The sequence below is a fragment of the Lepidochelys olivacea genome, assembly GCF_965140295.1.
Source record: "Lepidochelys olivacea isolate rLepOli2 genome assembly, chromosome: 8".
Lineage (NCBI taxonomy): Eukaryota > Metazoa > Chordata > Testudines > Cheloniidae > Lepidochelys > Lepidochelys olivacea.
The window spans coordinates 97,242,066-97,263,802 of NC_140418.1; the positions used below are offsets into that span (position 1 = coordinate 97,242,066).

Below are 21,737 nucleotides of genomic sequence, written 5' to 3' on the forward strand. Positions count from 1 at the left end.
CTGCCTTGGAGCTGCTTCCCGAGCTTCCTGCTTGCTATGTGGGGGGAAGGGGAGGAAAAGGGGGCCTAATGTCAGGGTGTTCCCCTCCCCCCTGCTCGTGCACCCTGCTTACCCCATCTTCCATAGAGCAGGGGGGACACACGACAGGGCTCAGGAGGGAGGGAGCTTCCTGGCAGCAGCTGCGGTCTCAGCTTGCTGATCTACTTAACGAGGCAGTGTATCTAAGAGTGAGATCAGCGTACTTAAAGGGGAAATGCGCATCTCTCTCACACACACATGGTATGTGTCTCTGTCTGCCATGCTGTCTCCCCTCCCTCCATTCGTGCTGCCTTGTAGAGTGTGAGGCTACATTAACGATGAGTTAATGCTTGAGGGCTCAGCCAATTGCTAGTTCATCATTTAGCAGTAAGGCATTCCCTGGGAAATATCCCACCCTCTGACTCCACCACCTCAACCAAGCCTCACAATCATCATCACTGTGTACCAATATTAAATTGTTTTTTAAAACTTATACTCTGTGTGTGTGTGTGTGTGTGTGTGTGTGTATATATGTCTTTTGTCTGATGAAAAAAATTTCCCTGGAACCTAACCCCCCCATTTACATTAATTCTTATGAGGAAATTGGATTCACTTAACATCATTTTGCTTAAATTTGCATTTTTCAGGAACATAACTACAACGTTAAGTGAGGAGTTACTATATATGAAACACACAACAGCCCTGGACAGCCCTGTGGGGCACTCAGAGAAATAACAGAACCACTGAAAACCACAGAGAAAGAAAATAGAGAGGAGGTGTTTCGTTCTGAAAGAAAGAAAGAAAGAAAGAAAGAAAGAAAGAAAGAAAGAAAGAAAGAAAGAAAGAAAGAAAGATCAAGCTGCTCAGATCCTTTTCTCGGCATCTCTTCCTCTTCCAGGACCAGCTTGCATCAACTATTTGGGATTGGACAGCTGCTGCTGCCCAAGCAGATTTCAGATATAAGAAGGCATGCTCAGATTTAGCAGAAAGAAGCAGGCAGCCCTTTCTTAATCTGTTTCACAGCTAGGTAGCAGGAGTAGAAGGAAGGGATACAATAATGATAGAACTGACACAACAACTGTCCTAGTGTTAGAACTTTCACTCATTGGCATTTATAACTGGATGAACTGTTTTGTGTGTGTGTTCACCAAGAGCCAAAAGATGGTTGAAGAGCACTAGGATCTTTGTGTATGTTTCCAGGAGCTGCATTGCACAGAAGTGTCAATATCAGATTTACCTTCTCATCACCCCTCTGCATTCCATCCTCTTGATATGAGGCAGACATGAGAAAAACATGGCTGCTCTCAAAAGCCTATAAACAAGTTACTCTGATGTTTGGCAAGTTATACTTTCATCCACCTCAGGTGCGTAGAAGCCTGTTGAAAATTACAGAACACATCTCCGAAGGGAAATCCCATTCTCTTACTAGAAATGGTAATGCGACCAGCTGAGGGAACATCACTGTCCTTTCTCTCACCTGCCATGACAGGTCTAACCAATGTTCAATCCAAGTGTGTGTTTTTGCGTTCCAGGTATTGCCAACTAGGAAAAAAAAACAACCCACAACACTCCCTGCAGGGGCCTCAATTGTCCGACAATAGCAAGTTTGTCTTGAGAGCTATTTGCTGTATCTGCTCCTGCAGAGAACGATGAATTTTCCAAACTTGTGCTGCTTCTCCTGCAGTACACAGGATGGATGGCGTGCTGAATGCACTATTCTAGAGTAATACCCATAGGACTGAATGGTGATTTTCATTGGTTGGCTCTTTGGAGAATGTATGTTGGGTTTTCATCGTTGTTAGAGTTAAAGTAGATTCAGTGGCTGGGCACTCTCCCATCACTATTGTCTAACACAGCGGTCTCCAAAGTGGGGTGTGCGGCAGGAGGAGCGCTGCTGCCTGGACCTTTGATTCTTCAGCCCTCCCCGCTCCGTCTCAGGCGGCACACCGGTGGCAGCTCTCCTTTTTTCTTTTTCTTTTTCTTTTTCTTTCTTTTTCTTTTTTTTTTTTTTTTTGCTTCCCTAGAGCTGGCCCTGGGGGCGAGAGATTCAAAAAGTTTGGAGCCCACTAATCTAGCAGCAATCTAGTGACTTGGACTAATGTGATTTTCTCTGCAGCCTTGTGGCTGCCCTCCTCCCCCTCTCCATATTACAGGTTTCTTTCCCCAACTGCTAACTGGTAGGGTAACCAATTACAGTGCTGCCATAAAAGTTGTCTTCAGATTTTGGAACCAATTTTCTCCTTGCCCGCTGTAGACCCTAACACAAACAGAGAAGCCTTGGATCCAGTGAATCCCATATCACTACGGGAATACTGAGAAATCTAAAGCCTCCCTGACCCAAAGGGTTGATAATTATCTTAAAGTAATCAATATAGCAGCTCAGTGCCCTGCCCTACATTTCAGCAGGTGAGGTTTTTGGTAAAAATGTGGCCTGCTGTGGCTCCCCACAGGCTACGTGACCAAGGCTTCTTGTGGGTGTTCTTGGGGACTTTAAATAAGAAACGACAATATAAGTTATTTACTTATGGTGAGTGATACACCTACAATACAGCAGGGTTATGTATTAGCCTAGTTATACTAATTAAAAAAGCCACCCTGCCAATTTACCTGTCTGTGAAATAATCAGAACTGCCACTAACTAAAACAACATCAAGACAAGCCTCCTTCCATACAATGAGAGAAGTAAACTACCAGCAAACCCCTGCCCTCCTCCAAACACCACAGTTGCCTGAGCTGAAGCACTTCCCATGGCAGCATGGATGCAACACAAAACCAATCTGGTTTGTCCTGGCTCATGATTTCTGAAGACGTGTTATTTTTGTGGGTCCACAACTTCTCACTGTAACTGCTTCTGACAATTTGCTGATGTTTGCATTTTTATCTTGGATGTGTGTCTCTCCCTGCAACAGTCTCAGGAAAAGCCAAACACTTTGTTTTATCACACAGGAAAAGTTGGACTGCAAAGTTCTGGAATATTAGTCACAGCCTGGCTTGTTCTTCTCTTTTATGGATCTACTTGCTGCCAAGACCATTACATGGACATGTGGCTTGAAAGAGTAGAGAATGTGATGTAGTTGTACTAAGGGGCAAATTCTGAGCTCAGTCACACCAAGGGAAATCCATGATGTTATTATGGATTTGTCCTGGCAGGACATTTAGACCAGAATCTGGCCACATGGTATGTAATCTAAAGGCCAAAGGATCACAGACATTAAAAAAAAAGTGTGGTTAAACAGATAGAGAATTTCATTTCTTTTTCTGTCTAAAAGGGGCTGTCTGTTTGCACAGCTGCACTTTCTCCTTTTCCCACTGACCTGTGCCTGGTGCTTTAAGCCATACTTTTCTGTGACATTACGTTTCCTTCCATAGCAAGTAATTGTGTGGGTTCATTTAAAAAATGGTTTCACTGCAGAACCAAGCGGGAGTAAGGTGATATCAGAGAGGGTATTTCCATTCCTGTTGAGATAGTATAACCTTTTCATCAAGGCCTGGGGTATCTGTCGTGACTGCTACCATGGGTCATCAGCAGGGACCTGAGACCTTAACCACTAGAAGTACGCGCTCCAACCATTTGAGCTAAAGAAGTAACTTGATTAGCTGCTAGCAACAGTAGGCACTTAGTCTCTTATGTGAACCAGACACTACCGTGGGACACATGGCACACAATAAATTGCGGGGAATGGGGGTATGCTTCCATCATGTCCCAAAACCTCAGAGGCACTAGCTCATCTTTAACATCCACTTCCACTCACTCCACAGTTCTCCTAATCCATAGAACCCACATTTGGCGGGCAGTTGTCTCTACTATGCATGTGTATAGCTCCTGTAGACATGATGGGAATGGGATCCATGGAGAATGTTGTGGTTCAGTTCTTGACTGTTCATTATGAGAGTCCCACTCCAAAGTGTTAGGACCTGTTTTTCAATGCGGCTTAACCCAACCTCTTCTAGTGTGTGTGCAGCTTTGTATACCTGCACTCACAGTTTATGTGCACTATCATCTCTGTGTGCAGGTGAAAAAGTACACCAACTAGGGCCTGATCCAAAGCCCACAGAATCATAGAATCATGGCATGCAGAGCTGGAAGGGACTTCAAGAGGTCACTCAGATCTACCCCATGCACTGAGGCAGGACCAAGTATAGCTAGACCATAACTGACAGGTGTTTATCGAATGTATTCTTTAAAACCTCTAATGATGGGGATTCCACAACCTCCCTTTGACGCCTATTCCATACTTAACTATCCTTATAGTTAGAAAGTTTTTCCTAATATTGAATTTAAATCTCCCTTGCTGCAGACTAGCCTATTATTGCTTGTCCTACATTCGGTGGACCTGGAAAACAAGGGCTGTTACAAAGAGGACAGTGATCAATTAACATATTTGAAGACATTTTTCAGTGCCCCCCTTAATCTCCTTTTCTCAAGACTAAATACTCCCAGTTTTTTTAACCTTTCCTCACAGGTCAGGTTTTCTAAATCTTTTATCATTTTCATTACTCTCCTCTGGACACTCTCCAGTTTATACACATCTTTTTTAAAGTGGCACCCAAAACTGGAGACAGTGCTCCAGCTTTGGCCTCACTAGTGCCAAGTAGGGCTTAATGATTACCTCCTGTGTCTAACATCGGTGTCATACAGTGCTACTGCCTAGTCAGTAATCCCCCATTTTGTATTTGCGCATTTGATTTTCCCTTCTAAATGAGGTGTAGTACTTTGCACTTGTCATTATTGAATGTCATCTTCAAGTCAGTGGGAGTCTCTCTCTTGACTTAGTGGGCTTTGGATCAGGTCCCCAGTGAGTGCAGGTTATAGACTTTACATGTTCAAACACCACATGGTCAAATGAGCTTGTGGATGAAAACTCTTTTGCCTGTATATGCGTGAAGTAATGGATTGAAATCACTTGTGCGCTATTGCCTCAGTGCAGAAGTTTACACTGATTCCAGATGGTATTAAACTCTGTGCACACAGGTGAGAGCTCTATTTTGAGTGATTAATTTCTACCTCTCTCTTACCGATTGATGCACTCTTAAAACGAACGTCTTCACACAACATCTTAAGAGCATAAATAGCCCTTTTGCCTTAACAGTTTTGCAGCATGACGGAAGTTTTAATTGTAGATAGCCCCAGATGAGCCCTGATTGGAACTACACACCTCAGCACAACATGACAGGCATGGAGAACAAACGTATTTTTTAAAATCATCATTATTGTTTAACTTTATGAATAACGCCAGAAGGCATCTACAAAAACCATGTCCCCTCTTACCTTATTGTTTGCAAGGTACAAGTAATTCAGATTCTCCAGCTGTTCAAATGCCTCCTCTGGAAGCCCTTCAAACAACAGGAATGATTTACAGTCAGCACCCTTTGTGAATGAGAATGCTAGAGGGGCTTTTTTGTCTCCCAAAGGATATCTATAATGTAAGTTTTAAATATTTTTCAGAAACAACCTGACACATGCTTTTCATTGTTGTTTCATTTTCTGTTATTATAAAGGCTAAAGAGATTCATAAAAAGAGCTGTCTGAACAAAGCACATTGCTTAGCCTGTAGTAACGAGCGTGATGATCAGAAGACGTAAAAGAGTGCACCGGATTTAAGGTCGCTTGCTGTGGGATATATATTACTAACTGCACAGAGCATCCATGCTGCCTGGGAAGAAAGGACAGGAATCAAATGTGGATTTTCTTCCCTCCCCTGCACCTCAACATCTTTAGAGTTTTTTGGTTAATTTCTTTTTATGAACTTGTAGAAAATTCTTCTCATAAGGACATAGTCTAAATCATAGCATATTTGAAACTTACGGCTCAATCATGCACCCACTGAAGTTAATGGAAGAAGTTTCACTATTAACTGAAAAGGGAACAAGACCAGGTCCTGAATCTATTAAGTAAAATTTTCATTTTGCTGTGCATTATCGATGTACAATGGCCCAGTGCTTCCAATCAAGTCTACTTGTACACCCTGAAATAGGAGGCTGCTCCTGTTATCCGTTTGAGTAGTAGGGTGTACCTCACAGACAGGGTCACACCAGAGGGTGTTGACAGCAGTACCATTCTGAATCACACACCTTCCCCCTTTATTATCATGTGGCTCTTCCCCAGCCTCTCTTTTCTTCCTCTTTCAAAATCTGGCCTTTTCCTTATTAACTAAATGGCAATGTTCGAGTGCTTGACTTATCCAGCAAAACTTGCCTGAAGCAGTCAAAGTGGGTTGACAGAAAGGGTGGGAGTTATGTTATTTTTAATTAATATGGTTTGGTTCCAAAGGTTTTGAGTAATTTAGACATCAAATTAACTGAATTGAACTGAAGGAGTGAATTAAGGAGCAGGCTCTGTCATAGGGAATTTGTTCAGCATGCAGATATTTCTGGATCCAATTTGGATTGTACTGATGCGCTCTAGAGGGACTGGAGGGAGTTTCCTGGATATGCGTGTACTATGCCACAGTACATAATATTGCTGCCATGTCTCTTCCTTTGGTACAAGGAGGACTGCATTTTTATGCACTGAGCATTATTTTTCAGATGATGAAGTGCCTCCACGTTTTGTGTGCTGGCCAAAGGAGTGACACTGATTAGCCAACCATTCTAATCATTTAATAACATCTGAGCACACGCACCGTTCCTCACGCCGTCCATCTGTGACCATTGACTGGCTTGCTGCAGTGCTCATCAGTGGCTCTCTATACTCTGATGCTTGGCTTTTCCAGCTTACCTTTTGAAGTGAGCCTGTTGTTCTGTAAATTGAGCGTTTCTAGTCTGTAAAGACGTGCAAGCTCTTCTGGAAAGATTTCTTCTATCTGGTTATTCTAAGGAAAGGAAGAATAGAAATCATCAGTTAAGTAATCAGAGAAGGACCCTAGCTCTGAACTTTTGGAAATTTTGGATCTGGATCTGAATGTCAAAAATAGACCCTTGACTATAAAGGCCAAACTCAGATCTCAAATCTGACAAACCCAAAGTTAGCAGAATTTGAAATCTTGCAAAGCCATGTTCTGCAGCTTGGGATCATCCCTAGAAATATCCAGGTCCTGTACTTTATGAGGAACAGGTTCTAGTAAAGCCTATAATGCCCTTAGCCAGAGACAAACCCTCTGAACAGCTGGCAGGTAATTAAAGCACAGCTTTACTCTGAAAAAGGACTATGTAAGACTGGCATATTGCGGGGGGGGTCCCAGGTTTATTTTCTGTCAGTGGTTTTATTTTTTTTAAATCAAACGTGATTGGTTTTATAAGTAGAATGAAAGATTTTTTTCCGAACTGCAAACTCATCATGAGATCTGAAAGTCAAGTTGGGTTCTATTTCTGACATGCCACCGCTAATAAAGAATCTGCCATCAGACTTTAGTTAACATTATTTTATAGTATACAAGGCTTAACAGCGTTCATATTCGTATTAAACATGTATATTATGGTAGCATCTATAGGCCTCAACCATGTCAGTGGCTAAGAGCTATATATAGAAAATTACAGCCTCTTCTCCAAAGAGCTTACAGTATGGAATCCTGTCCAGTCTCCCACAGCCCATCTAGTGGGCTAACAGGAGTTAAACTTCTGTTTTGACAGTAAAATAGCTCTAACTGGAACACACCTGGAGCAGATCTGTTGAGTAATAAGGTGTCATTTTACATTACAACTTTTCTGACTACAGCTGTGCGTTGATTGACAACTCTGAATTTTCCATTGCAAAACTGTGCACTCCATCAATTTATCAAATATGATAAATACCAAAAATACACTAATTAGGGACCACAGGACACATTCCATACCAGCAGGAATCTGCAGTCACTGCATTGACTGTGGAATTACTTTGAATTCACGCTGCTTTAACCAAGCGCACAATCTGGCTCACGTTCTCCAGTAAAAAAGAATAATTATGAATGTGTTCCACTGGCCTGGCACTAAAACATTTCAAAACTTATGAATGAATAGCAATCCACACTTGATCAAACGCTTGCCTGATGGGGAGCAGTAACACAGCACCACTGTGGCAAGCAAGGAAAGGGAAGGGCTTAATTTTAAGGACTTTCAGTCAGACTTGATGAACACCAGCATTAATCACCTTGTCTTGAACACAACTGCCCTGCTCTACCAGAGGCCGCAGACGATGGATCAAAGGGAGGAAAAATATGCCTTTAATTAAATTGCAACTTACTAAACTCCTGCAAAAACCCCTTCTTGGCAAATGAAGCTACTGACAGCACAGTGTGAGTTGATTCTTCTAAGGACCTGTCGACATGGGAAAGTTAGACTTGTATAACTAAGGCATGAATTTAATCCAGTGTAGTTACAGTAGTATAATCCCCTAGAAAGCACTCTGACATCAGCATGAGTGCCTTTATTACATTTAGTTTGTCAGTTACTTGGGAAGAGGTTTAACTAAAAAAAAAAAAAAAAGCCACCCTCCAGAATGAGAGTCCACACAGAGGGTTATGCTGGTAACACTTTCCCATGTAGACAAGGCCTAAGAAGTTTAGAACATATATCCTCACACATGCATACCCTTGCCCTGAAAAACCACTCAGCCTCAATAAACATAACCATTATTTAGGGAAGTGAGCTTATTATGCCTACTGCCTTCCATTTTAAAATGATCCACTGGGATCATATTGCTGAACTTGGCTTGGATGAGGTCAGCACCAGCTGCGTGCAAGGGCCTCATCTATGGAATTCCCTCCCTGTGGGTTCCCAACGAGGTCGCAAGATGGCTGTTTTCAGCCCTTGTAAGTTCTTCTCATTTGGATGATTTTGCTCATCACGACCATTTAACTTCCCATGTTTCTGTATAGATGGGGGCTTGGGGGATGTTTGGCACTGGGGGTAGGGCAATGCATCTGGGCCAGTGGATCCTGTTTATGATATTTCAATTAATAAGTGAGACGAGGGAACTTCTTGGCAGCTGCTGCAGTTACACCAGGGAAGAATTAAGCCTGGGTTTTCAAAGGGAGAGCAGAATTAAGAATTATTATACACTGGAGGCTCTTATTTGAGGAAAAATTCTCCTCTGAGCCACAAGGAAGGTCTCAACTTTGATCATTTGCTCTCCTTACACAACCAGATCTCAGGGAGGAGTAATACCAGAGTTAAAGGTCTTCCATACCTGTCTGAGGGGAAAAAAACGTTTTAAAATAAATGAATATAAACTTCAATGTAATTAATATTTGTCAGGCACAGAATCTTTCTGCTGATCAGATCGCTGACCTCTGAGCCAGGAAGGTGAAAGAAGAAACAGAAAGGGAAAATCAGAGAGCCAGAGATGCAAGCAGCCTTGGGAGCTAGGGGTAGGGAATCTTCTGGGGACTAATCCATGGGCTGCCAGGGCACAGTGTGGCCCCAGCCTAGCCATCAGGGCTGCTCTACCTTGTGCTCCCCACTGTCTTAGACCACATGGGTTTTATGGCAGTGAGAAACAGCTGAGGGTAGGGATGCCCTGCCATACATTTTCTCTACCCACAGCCAGTCCCAGAACACCCCAGCTCTGAGGCAAGTGGATAGGCCCCCACTGGCGCTATTCAAAGGAGCCATGGGATAGCGCTGAATCAGGCCTGCTGTTTTGGTGAACAATCCTGTTGTGTTTTATTTTACCTGCAAGGAAAGGTGGTTTGTTGACTCTGGTAAATCTATGGGAAATTCTTTCAGATCGATCCCTCCACAATCCACAACTCCTTCCTGGGTGCAGGTACAGTCTCTAGGGCAGTCCGGAGCCAGGAAATTAGGGTCTGGATTCAGTAATTTGGATGAATTTTCCAGAAACTCATTGTCTTCATCATTGTGACCATGGATCATATTGTAGCTAAATACCAAAAGCCACAGCACCAGCAGGGATCTGCTGCTTGGAAGCATTTCCACTGAAACCAAACAAACATCACGGTAAATGGGGAGTTAGCATTTTTGCAGGCTAAATACTATTTCTGTTTTAAAGCCCAACACAAACTACAAGTGGAAGGTAAAGGACCTAATCATTTCGGGTTGACTGCCACATAGCAGGCGATTTAAACAGTAAAAATCACACCAAATAGCAGAATGGGTCTAATTGCCGTGCGGGCAACCAAGCTAACTTCTCAGCATCAGTATTGTCAACCCCACAGATTCAAAAATCCTGAGTCAGCCTCCTAACAATAAAGCGATTGGCAAAAATCATGAGATTTTTTATAAAGTTTGTATTGTGCTTTTCTCTTTTCACTTCTAAATTGGTTGTGGTGATTTTGGCTCCCATTGCAGGAGCTCTCCCCCCAACATCTGCCTGTCCCCCTGCCCAGCAACTAATTCTGCCCCCTCAATTCCCCATCAGCACTGCCCTTCCAGTTTCACTTCTGCTCCTTCTGCAGCTCCTGGACACTTTCCCCTCCCTCACCCAGGCCTGGCAAGGACCTGCAACAGGATTCCCTTTTCCCCTTTCCAGGCTAGGGCTGGGAGCAGCTCCAGGAGCTTTTTACCCCCCATTGTCCCTTCCAGTCTGGGAGGGAAGAGGAGGAACAGTCCTTTTGCTCACAGGAAGAGAGGGAGGGAGCAGAGCTGCCCTGAGCTCTTTCTGCTTCCTTCCACACCCCCCCCCTACAGTGAAGGTGTCAGGTTGCAAGGAAGGGAGATAGAGAGAGCTCAGCCTGCATCCTGCAACAGCCCTGATTGGCTTCCCTTCTCCAGGAGCCAGAGAAGCAAGGAAAGCAGCTAATCAGAAGGCGGTTTCCCCCGCCAGGCAAAGCTAAAATTCAGGAGAGGACTGGAGTTTCTCGCATCATTATCGGACTGACTCCAGGCCCAGTGGAAACTGAGACTTGGCAAGACTGCAGCATATTTCAATTAGCCAGCCCAGCTGTGGAAACCCTCCACCTGTCTGTATTATTGCCAGATGGCATTACGATTGTTCACGTTTAATTTGTTCCTCATAATGGTTTGCCACAGAGCCTAGCAGATCTGCCCTTTTAAGCACACATAAGTATCTTGGTAAAGTAGGAATTCTACAGTAAGTGCATGAAAGAGGCTAAAGGACCAGGGGTGCAGAGGGTGGCTATCAAGTTGCAGTGGGGGAGGTTTAGATTGGATATTAGGAAAAACTTTTTCACTAAGAGGGTGGTGAAACACTGGAATGCGTTACCTAGGGAGGTGGTAGAATCTCCTTCCTTAGAGGTTTTTAAGGTCAGGCTTGACAAAGCCCTGGCTGGGATGATTTAACTGGGAATTGGTCCTGCTTTGAGCAGGGGGTTGGACTAGATGACCTTCTGGGGTCCCTTCCAACCCTGATATTCTATGATTCTATGATTCTATTAAGAGCTCCATCTAAAGAGGAAGCCCTATGCAGTGCACAACAAGGTATTTTATTGGACCTACAGAACTCGGAAGTATGCTACATATTCTTGAGCACCACCTGTTGGACTTCATTAGCTATTTACGCATAACACAGCAATCACACTTACAGAGCAGTGGCACTGGTGATTCAACAGACAACTCTTCATAGATACTGACCCACTGTTCCCTCCTATTTGTAATAACATCTCATCCCTGTGAGGATTGTAGTAGTTGTCATATGGAACATTAGAAAAGCATTTCATCTGTCCAGCTAAGGTATATAAGAACGGCCATACAGGGTCAGAACAAGGGTCCATCTAGCCCAGTATTCTGTCTTCCGACAGTGGTCAATCCAGGTGCCCCAGAGGGAATGAACAGAACTGGTAAGCATCAAGTGATCCATTCCCAACTTCTGGCAAACAGAGGTTAGGGACACCATCCCTGCCCATCCTGGCTAATAGCCATTGATGGACCTATCCTCCATGAATTTATCTAGTTCTTTTTTGAACCCTGTTATAGTATTGGCCTTCAAAACATCCTCTGGCAAGGAGTTCCACAGGTTGACTGACTGTACGTTGTGTGAAAAAATACTTCCTTTTGTTTGTTTTAAATCAGCTGCCTATTAATTTCACTTGGCGACCCCTAGTTCTTGTGTTATGAGAAGGAGTAAATAACATTTCCTTATTTACTTTATCCACAACAGTCATGATTTTATAGACTTCTATCATATCCTCCCCCTTAGTCATCTTTTCCAAGCTGAAGAGTCCAAAACTTATTAATCTCTCCTCATACGGAAGCTGTTCCATATCCCTAATCATTTTTGTTGCCCTTTTCTGAACCTTTTTTGAGATGGGGAGACCACATCTGCATGCGGTATTCAAGATGTGGGCGTACCATGGATTTATATAAACGCAACATGATACTTTCTGTCCTGTTATCTATCCCTTTCTTAATTATTCTCAGCATTCTGTTTGCTTTTTTGACTGCTGCTGCACATTGAGTGGATGTTTTCAGAGAACTATCCACAGACTCCAAGATCTCTTTCTTGAGTGGAAACAGCTAAATTAGACCCCACCATTTTCTCTGTATCTCTATATGACCCATAGTATCTGAGTACCTCATGGTCTTTAGTCTTTTTATCCTAATAGTGCCCCGATGACCTAGGGGGAATTAAGGCACAGGGAGACTTGTGCAAGGTTACACAGAGGTTTGTGGCAAAGTTGGGACTTCAGCCTTGAGCTCTCCAGCCCCAGACTAACACCCTAACCATTAGCCCATTCTTACTCTCCCTTTATGTATTTTCAGTTTCTTTTAAAGCGATTTAGGAGCTGGAAACAAGGAGAGGAATAAAGGTCATGTGACTGGGCAGTGCCATGTCGACCACAGTTTGAGAACCACTGCATTATTGTTTCAACGTGTCTCAAGAATGGCTACCCCGGGCGCCGTGTGGCTGCAGGGGTAGCAGCATCCACTGAACTAGACCCAGCTACTGAAGTAAGTTATTCCCTTTCTCACACTGAGAAACGCCAGGTCCTTGGAGAGATTTATATATGAGGTTATGCAATGTTATTCTTATGCAACTGTTGATCATAATGTTCCACAAAGTTTTGCATATGGAAATAAATTCCCATCACTACACAGTGCCCTGGTTAATGTAAACAAGGTGTGCTGGAAAATAGTGACCCATGCTGTCAGGATGGCCCTACACTGCGTCTGTTTTATATGCATTGAACCGTAATGAAATCTTGAGCTACTGCAGTAAAATATGGTCTGGATCGTCCATTGATTTTGGACAGCAACATTTATCTGAACCTTAGAGCCTTGGCTATTATTCAACCTCTATCTTTCTGGCTGCAGGTTGGAATAATCTAAACAGAAGTTAAATATCTGCCGAATGAGCCAGCTGGCGCAGACCCAGCTCCCTCTGTTTCATTCTTAGCACGTCTCAGGTTTCATAGATGATGATTTGCAGTAAGAGCTGGTAGTGGCCTTTATTTTATCCTTTCTTCTTTTTTCAGTCCTGCAGAGGATGCAGCATTTGAGACAATGTGATCTAGGGTCTACTGCATGCTCCAACCAGTTCCAAACATGGAAGGTCCTGGAACAGCCTTTCTGGGATAGCTGGTTTGTATTGATACTGCTCCTTCAAGATCCAAACATAATGGGTTGTCGCCCTTAATATGACATAATTACTCCATTCAGTTCTGACAATCAATGCTTCTCTTTTGAGTTCAGAAACAAGAACCTCTCAGAGCCAGGTTTTCAGATGGTGTGAACTGGGAGACCAGCTGTTTTTGAGCAAGTGAGAATCTGGCCCTCAGATGCATTGGGTTTGTCTATGTTGCAATTAAACACCCGTGGCTGGCCTGGGTCAGCTGTCTCAAGATATGTCTACACTGCAATGAAACACCTGCGGCCCTGCAGCTGGCCCCAGTTTAGCTGACTTGGGCTTGTGGGGCTCAGGGCCTGGGGCTATGAAATTGAAGTGTAGACCTTTGGGCTCAGGCTGGAGCCTGAGTTCTGGGCCCCTCCTCCCTTACAGGGTCCTAGACTCTGAGCTCCAGCCTGAGCCTACATGTCTACATCAGAATTTTACAGCCCCATAGCCCAAGCATGAAGCAGCTGACACAGGCCAGCCCCTGGTGTTTTATTCCTGTGTATGCCTTTGTTTTTACAAAACTTTAGGCACTCCAGAAGTAACTGGGCCAGATTTGTTACCAGTTTAATTGGTGTAAATCTAAAGTTGGTGTAAATCTAAAGCCGTGTTAGTCTGTATTCGCAAAAAGAAAAGGAGGACTTGTGGCACCTAGGAGACTAACAAATTTATTTGAGCATAAGCTTTTGTGAGCTACAGCTCAATAAGTGAGCTGTAGCTCACGAAAGCTTATGCTCAAATAAATTGGTTAGTCTCTAAGGTGCCACAAGTACTCCTTTTCTTTTTGAGAATATTTAGTGCCAGACCTGACCTCAGAAACCTGACACAGCTAATTGGTTTATCGTTGTTACCTAATCTTTCCTGATGTCTTCTGAAAGTATTGAAAAGCTAGAAAAAACACAGTTTCTGTTTTTTTTAAATCATATATTGATTTGTTCTTATAGCTGATGAAAAAAGGACTAATTAAAATATTTTAAATGTCAGCCAGAGGCAGCTCTGGTGTAACTACATTGAAGTCAATGCAGCAGAACCAACTTACACCAGAGCTATAGTTGGCCTGACCGTTTTTGGACTCAAACTAGTGCTTTTTGACACTTTTACATAGACATCAGTTGACTAAAGCGAGGTGAGTGTGTAAAATCTGGTATCATGTTCTAATATGCAAGAGGAAGTCTCACACTGCTGCCATCAATATGTGCTTTTCTGCTACAATGCCTTTGAAGTGATTATTGCTAGGGTGCCACAGAGTGACACTTTGGATAAGAAACATCTGCTTGCTTCTGGAGTTCAGGAAGTAAATGTAGGCATGGATTTTGATTTCTCTTAGTTCAAAGAAAGCTTGAAGAGACTAACCCTGTTAAGATCACTAAGAGCATAATCCAAAACACATTAGTTTACTAAGGGCCTGATCCAAAGCCCCTTGAAGTCAATGGAAAGACATCAGTGAACTTTGGATCAGGCCCTGTGCCTCAGAACAAAATTGCAATTGTATTGGAAGTCAGCGCAGGGTTTCTTCTGGGTTGTGTCTGCACCTTCTGATTTCATTGTGCACGGTCCCATATAGAACCAAAATTTACTCCATCACATTGCAGCTACCATCATCCACTGCAGTACCAGCAGCCCAGTGCTTCAGCAATCAGCCTCAAGCAGCAAGGGAAGTTGCAGGAGTCAGTTACACTGTACACTAAGGAAGATGATCTGAACAAACAGCATAAGCATGTTCTCTATATTTCACCATCATGTCTACAGCTCTCCACACTCAGCCTTACAAGACAGTTTCAATTTTAAAAAACATGATCTTCATTTGTTTTTAAGATCAGCAGGTCATGTGTATTTGTTATTTGCATTAAATGTCTTTTCTAAAGGCTGTAGCTAAAAGGCAGGCTTGTTCAATGCTCTCAGTGTACCAAACTGTTACAAAATAAAGTGCTAAAACAACTCACCGTTGTTGACAGAGATCAAATGAATGGAGAAAAGCGTTTCTCTTGCCCCCAAAGGCTCCCCTTAGTTCATGCCATGTCAGTTATACACACTGAGCACAGAAAGATATTTTCCCTTTCCCAAGTCAGATCCTTTCCAGATGTGAGCAGCAAAACTAGAGCGAGAAATAGGCAACCGTCTCCCAAAGAGAATTTCCTGTCCTTTCCAGTGAAATCAGAGAGGAATTTTCCAAACTTACCGAATGGGAAAATGTGAGCAGAGATAAGGGGGGAAGCAGCTGTAGTCTGAACATGAAGACTTGGGCAAGGAACAACCTCCAGTCTTTCTTGTCAGCACACTTTGCGAGACCAACAAGAGATGCCAAAAAGAGGAGCAATTTAAAGAATTGATGGAAGGGAAGCAAAGGCTGTACATGCTTAACATTTCACTGCATGATATTTACATTGTCAGTGCAACTTCATTAATTTATTTATTTAAGGAGCATGCCAAATTCTGGATCTCCCACCCACTCTGCTGTTGGGACTGGCTGAAATGAACAAATTCTTCCCATCTTTTCCTCTCTAGCTCCCCTTGATTTTCACCCCATCAGCAGACCTTCAGGGACTAGAGAAAGCCTGCAAAATCCCAGAAACCTCAGGATAGAATTCCAGAATCTGGGACAAACAAAAAATCCTTCCTTCATCCCCAGTCCATCTTCCTCCTCTTCACTCCCCACATCCCAGCATTTCACTCACCTCTCCCTCTCTCCCACCCCCAATAATCAGTTTTGGTCAGGATCATTGCATTTCCTGTTCACTCTCCTCTTTGCAGGAGGGAGATGAGCTGCTCTTTAGAACATAATTAACTCTGAGTGCAGTAGCATTTCCAGGCAATGTGATGGGTTTTTTCACACCAGGAGTGGGTTATTCCAGTCAGAGGTGGCATACTGTAAAGAAAACAATCTGTTGCGTGAATGGCCTGCTGTGCCTTGTACTGTACCTGTAAGAAACCTGCAGGCAAGCTCTCCCTGCTCAGAAAAAGGCCTTCCCGGTCCTTGCTGTGCTCCAAAAAAGACTCTTCCCTTCAGACTCCAGCTGAACATTTAGTTAACACCGGTTCAGCTGTTTTGTCCCCCTCTTCTTCCAGGCTTGTATAATCAACTGGAACTGATCCACCCCAGACCATGAGCAGGTTCCCAGAAGTCAGTGTGGGAAGTGTATGTTGTTATTTTTTTAAAAAATTGGCTGCTGTGTTTTAAAATGATTCAGAGATCTAGGATTTATTCCGCACTTCCCAGCCTCCTCTGCCACAGTCCCCATTGTGTGACCCCCTAGACCACACACAACAAAGGCAACACAAAGCAGCAATCTGTTTTCAGGGAGCAGAAGACCATTATGGAGGGGTCTGGTGCTGCTTTGCTCACAGTAACGTGTGCCTCTGAAAATCAGATTATGCAGAGAGGAGAAGCAGGAGGTCAATGGCAGCCCAACTCATTAATCATTTTAGAAAAAAGACAAAAGTGAGAGGGGGCAGGACTTGTTCTCTCTTGGGAATGATATTTTTCCTGAGTCTTGTGCTTTGTTTTAGATTAATCATGATTCAAGATACTCCCAAACTGTTGCTTTCCGCACTTGCTTATCCCCTTCTAGCACATCCCATGTGTGCTCTTTCCTATGTGCTCAGCCCCAGTCCCTTTGCATTTCCATTATGAGAATCTGCTAGACAAACCCCTCTCAAACCAGTCCTTTAATCATGCCAAGTCTGAATTTGCTTCAGTGACTATTAATCCAAACTGAAGGGCATGACTCCCATATACTTATGTAACCATTAGTATGTGATTGTAGCCATCAGTTAGATGAGATCCGCTGTGCAGACATATAAAGGAAGCTGTGCCTGCCCCCAGAGAGCTGACAATCTAAGCCTAAGGAACACATGCAGAAAATATTTCCAGCCAAACTCATTTAGTGTAATGCCCCACCTCTAAGAGTGCCATACCCAGTTGATAATATTAGCAGTTAGCACCTGCAAGGAGGAGTATTTTTAGCCTGAAAAGCTTAAGTACCAAAATTTAAATCGTGATACAATCCCTTCTGCAGGTCACTGGGATCTGCAGAAATAGGTCCTTAAGCAGTCTGGTTTTGACGGGACGACTACCTATTTAAAAAAGAGAACGAGGAGTACTTGTGGCACCTTAGAGACTAACAAATTTATTTGGGCATAAGCTTTTGTGATCTAAAACCCATTTCATCAGATGCATGGAGCGGAAAATACAGTAGGAAGATATATATACACAGAGAACACGAAAAGATGGGGGTTGCCATACCAACTCTAAGGAGACAAGTCAATGAAGGCAGGCTATTAGCAGCAGGAGAAAAAAAACCTTTTGTAGTGATAATCAGGATGGCCCATTTCAAACAGTTGACAAGAAGGTGTGAGTAACAGTAGGGGGGAAATTAGCATGAGGAAATAATTTTCAGCTTGTGTAATGACCCATCCACTCCCAGTCTTTATTCAACACTAATTTGATAGAGGCTCCGACAGTTTCTTTGTCAATATGATAAATGATCTGTGTATATATAAAGCCTGCTGCAGTTTCCACGATATGCATCTGAGGAAGTGAGCTGTAGCTCACGAAAGCTTATGCTCTAATAAATTGGTTAGTCTCTAAGGTGCCACAAGTACTCCTTTTCTTTTTGATCAACAACCTAATTTCAGTTGATAAAAATAGTGACATATTTCAAAAAGAAAAAGATTATTCACTGAAGCCCACAAACAAAGGGGAAACTTTATAAAGGTTTAACTGCTGAAGCTGAAATTTTTGCTCATATGAGCTGGGAACCTGAAACTACTAAGGCTACTGCCTGAAGTAGAAGTGTTGTTTTTTTAAGGCCTTTGATACCAGAAAAGTTATTTTCACTATATAGAAGAGGCTAGTAGTCAAACATTTCCTGCGCAATACTTCACTGCCTGCAAGGGAGAATCAGAGAGATGGGGGAAAAGGAATCAGGTTAACACAAAAAGTTAAGGTACTTGAAATAGCAGCCTGCTCGAGTTCCACCACTTCATTCAGTTTGGAGCACGCTGTCAATGTAGAGATGCATAATTCTGAAGGTCAGGAAAACAGATGATCAAAAGGTATGGAGGATCTTAGTTATGAGATAGTGAAGAGCTTAAGTCTATGTTACTTGGAGAAGACAAGGTTATGAAGGCAAACAGGGAATCTTCTTGTACGTACAGGTTCTTAAAGAGGTGACAAAGGCTTCAGTAATGATTTATTTATTTTATGCAACATATGAGAAACACATGGACAGTCTGGAAATGAAAGACACATGCAAACCAAGTTTAGGTTACATCAAAGAAGGACTTTGCCCCCATTCCCCATCACCAGTGGCTGAAGCAAGTGATTCTTGTGCACAAGCAGAGCTTAAATCACCACCAAATTTGGGGTCATGAAGGAATTTCATTCTACCGCACATGAGCAGGGAACTTAGTGGTTTTCACCTCTCACTAACACTTGAACAGATTCTTCTCTATTAGGATAAGATGGGGCGTAAACATCCCATGTGATCAGATTGTTGTGGCTATAAAAGGTAAGAACATTGCACAATGGGGGAATCCTGATTGTGTTTGTCTGTTTCCAATATACTACACAAAAACACTGTTGTGAGAGAGTTAAGGTTGCTCTATACACAACACACTTAACACAAAACTAAGAAAACAAAAAGTTAAATCATCCAACACAATATGCCTTTTATTCCTCAACCCAAACACACACACCTCACTACTAGAATGACCTTTATAACAATGCCAACATGGCATCCGAATGGGCAGAGTTAAGGTTGTGCCAACTTGTCAATATCGCCTTCCCAAGACCACCACCACCATTAAGAGCCAAACTTCCCCCCAGCAGTCACTCCTACTCTCTGTTCTGGAAAAACACTCATTCATATTTGGGGAAGAAGTTAACTGATTTTCTTGAAATTGTTCAGAAAATTCAAGCTATACTCAGAGATTATATGCCAAAAGTTTGGGGCAGATGCACTGTTTTTCATACAAAACAAGCTTGAACTTCCATTGTAACTGCAAAACACACAGCCTTAACTATGACTGTACAGTGGTGCTGGCATATGATGTCCTGCTAAGAGTATAGCTTGGTCTACTTAATTTCTCCATGCCTGAGGGTTTTTAGAAGAAGCCCAATAAAAGAGACATTAAGGAAACGTGTATCTTGTATGCATTACATCCAGTAGTATAGTAGTGGAGAAAGAGTGAAGGATTTTCCTCCTTTAATACAAGTTATGACAAGGAGATGAGGAGAGGGAGAACAGCAGAAGGACTGAGACAGTAGTGTGAGATCTCTAAGGTATTTCTGCCCTTTGGCTAATGTTCTGAAGCACTGCAGAAAAATCAACACTCCAACTGAAAGAGCAGGGCCATGTGTAAAACCTGGGATTTCTCTGCAAATTCAGGTCTTAGATCTGGATGCTCTTCAACTTGGTGGCAAACATTTCTTCCCCTGCATCCTTTTCCAGCTTACTTGATAAAAGTGAACCAAACTCTGTGCAAACTTGTTTTGCATGTCAAGCAGGCTTTCCTTTTATATTCATGTTATGCTATTTACATCATCTCCATTTGCAAGTGAGTGTTTCTGTCCCAATTCTTGATTGTTAACAATTGCTGTGATCCATATCAATTCATGACCTACCTTCTTTATACTAGGAAGTTAACCCACTGGTTAAAGGGGCAGCTGAACCGGCTCTGGAAACCAAGGTTAACTGCAAGTGTAGCCAGGACCAAATTATTTTAATCGCTGTTTCAGAAACCATTACACTGAGCATACCATAAAATGTAACTCTCTTTATTTAATGTTTTCAGAAGTACAGTGGTGACGTAAGGTACTATTATAACATGACAATGCATATACCAGTGGAAGAAACTGGCAGTATCACAACACATGGCAAGATCCCCAGTGTTGTGATTTTGTTTCACTGGATCATATTGTGGCTTCAGTTTTGAGCAGAATGCTCTGAGGATTCTAGAGTGGAGTTCTGTTTACGTTTATGCAACAATACAGCCTGCATTATTTTAATTTAGGTACAATTAGAATGTGTCATTATTACAATTTACTGTAGCTTGTGTGTATACCAATTACATCTGTTTCCTTTATCATTCTAAAGGGTTCAGTAAATACTTTGTATGCAGTTCCTATATATCAGGAGCAAACATTATGTGGCAGATAGAGGCCTATATATGAAAACTGGAGTACCAAACTGAAATTTTAAAAGACTTTTTGCTCTGAAAGAGTTGAAATCTAATCGTTCATTGAAACTGTGTGTCAAAAATGCTGTTCAGAGTTCATCTGCTGAGTACCAAAATGCAAAAGGAAAGTTTTGCAGAACGGGAACAGTCACTTAGTCTTAAGAATAAGTGCATGATTAAATGCAAGAGATTGCTTTCTCTGACTTCAGTTACAGTTTTTGCTGATTTGGATTATTTTCAAGTAAGGATTGTTGTAGGATGGTTGAGATATCGTCTGCAGATGGACCCATGACTGTCAAATGTGTCAAAATACCTATGAACCTGCTGACTGGATATGATTTTGATCTATAAACTTTCTGAGCTTGAAATTAGTAGCACTGGGCAGTTATTTGTTTGCATAAAGGAGATCTATCCAAACCCCATTGTATAATGGCAGTGTTTTCTGAAGGGAAGTCGCTCACTTGGATTTGCCAAGAAATTCTTGAGTAGCTCCAATGGGTAGGAACCAGTCAGACCACAATCTTCAAAAAATGAAGGTATAGAAGAAACCATTGCTTCCGGCTATCGCTGCTGGCCTCTTGCCATATGCTGCCACAATGACTGACAAAAAGGCCCAGGGGCAGGAGGACAGAAATGTGCAGTGTCTGAGATACAACAGCTACAATCAAGTGACCTCTAGCCAGTCAACAACTCTGTTCACATTTAATGGCTGAGCTAACAAACCCACTGGCTAATCTTTTCAACCACATACCAGCCTCATGAAGCTGAATGAAAACCACCCTGAGTATCAGCCTTTTGGGTTTTGTATTCTTTTCCAATTTTTTACTAGTAGAGGGATACCTCTATCTTAACATGCTTGTACTTGGGTGTTTGGTTTTTTTAACTCCAGAAGATGGCTGGTAGTGGGCATGTGGATAGAATTCACAGAATTTGAGAACATGTCCATAGAATATTTCCTTAAACACCTAAAACTGCTCCAGGTTAGCACTGCTATCTAAAGAATCACACATATTTCAAGGTTTCGGGGTCATATGCTTAAATCCTGAAACTTATTTTCATCTAAACTTTTGTAAGTGCAATAAGCTGTGTCATCTTC

General features: G+C 42.5%; 1 protein-coding gene and 1 long non-coding RNA gene across 9 annotated transcripts in view; one reads left to right on the forward strand and one right to left on the reverse strand.

The window, feature by feature from the left end:
- The window catches only part of LOC311525444, a 30,103-nt gene extending 14,881 nt beyond the window's left edge, over window positions 1–15,222 (forward strand). Inside the window, exons 2-4 of the long non-coding RNA XR_014712773.1 lie at window positions 12,613–12,801; window positions 13,326–13,431; window positions 15,055–15,222. This is a non-coding gene — a long non-coding RNA (uncharacterized lncRNA). The remainder of the gene's footprint in view (window positions 1–12,612; window positions 12,802–13,325; window positions 13,432–15,054) is intronic.
- Window positions 1–16,499, reverse strand: part of PODN (podocan) — a 50,311-nt gene extending 33,812 nt beyond the window's left edge. The window contains exons 1-4 of one of the 8 annotated variants that reach the window (XM_084637594.1): window positions 16,382–16,499; window positions 9,607–9,869; window positions 6,737–6,830; window positions 5,288–5,352 (exon numbers count right to left, since the gene is read on the reverse strand). In XM_084637594.1, coding sequence (XP_084493720.1) covers window positions 5,288–5,352; window positions 6,737–6,830; window positions 9,607–9,869; window positions 16,382–16,484 — 525 coding nt within the window. In that variant the 5' untranslated portion in view covers window positions 16,485–16,499. The other 7 variants (XM_084637601.1, XM_084637597.1, XM_084637596.1 and 4 more) reach the window with 7 other exon arrangements.
- Window positions 16,500–21,737: the final 5,238 nt, after the last annotated feature.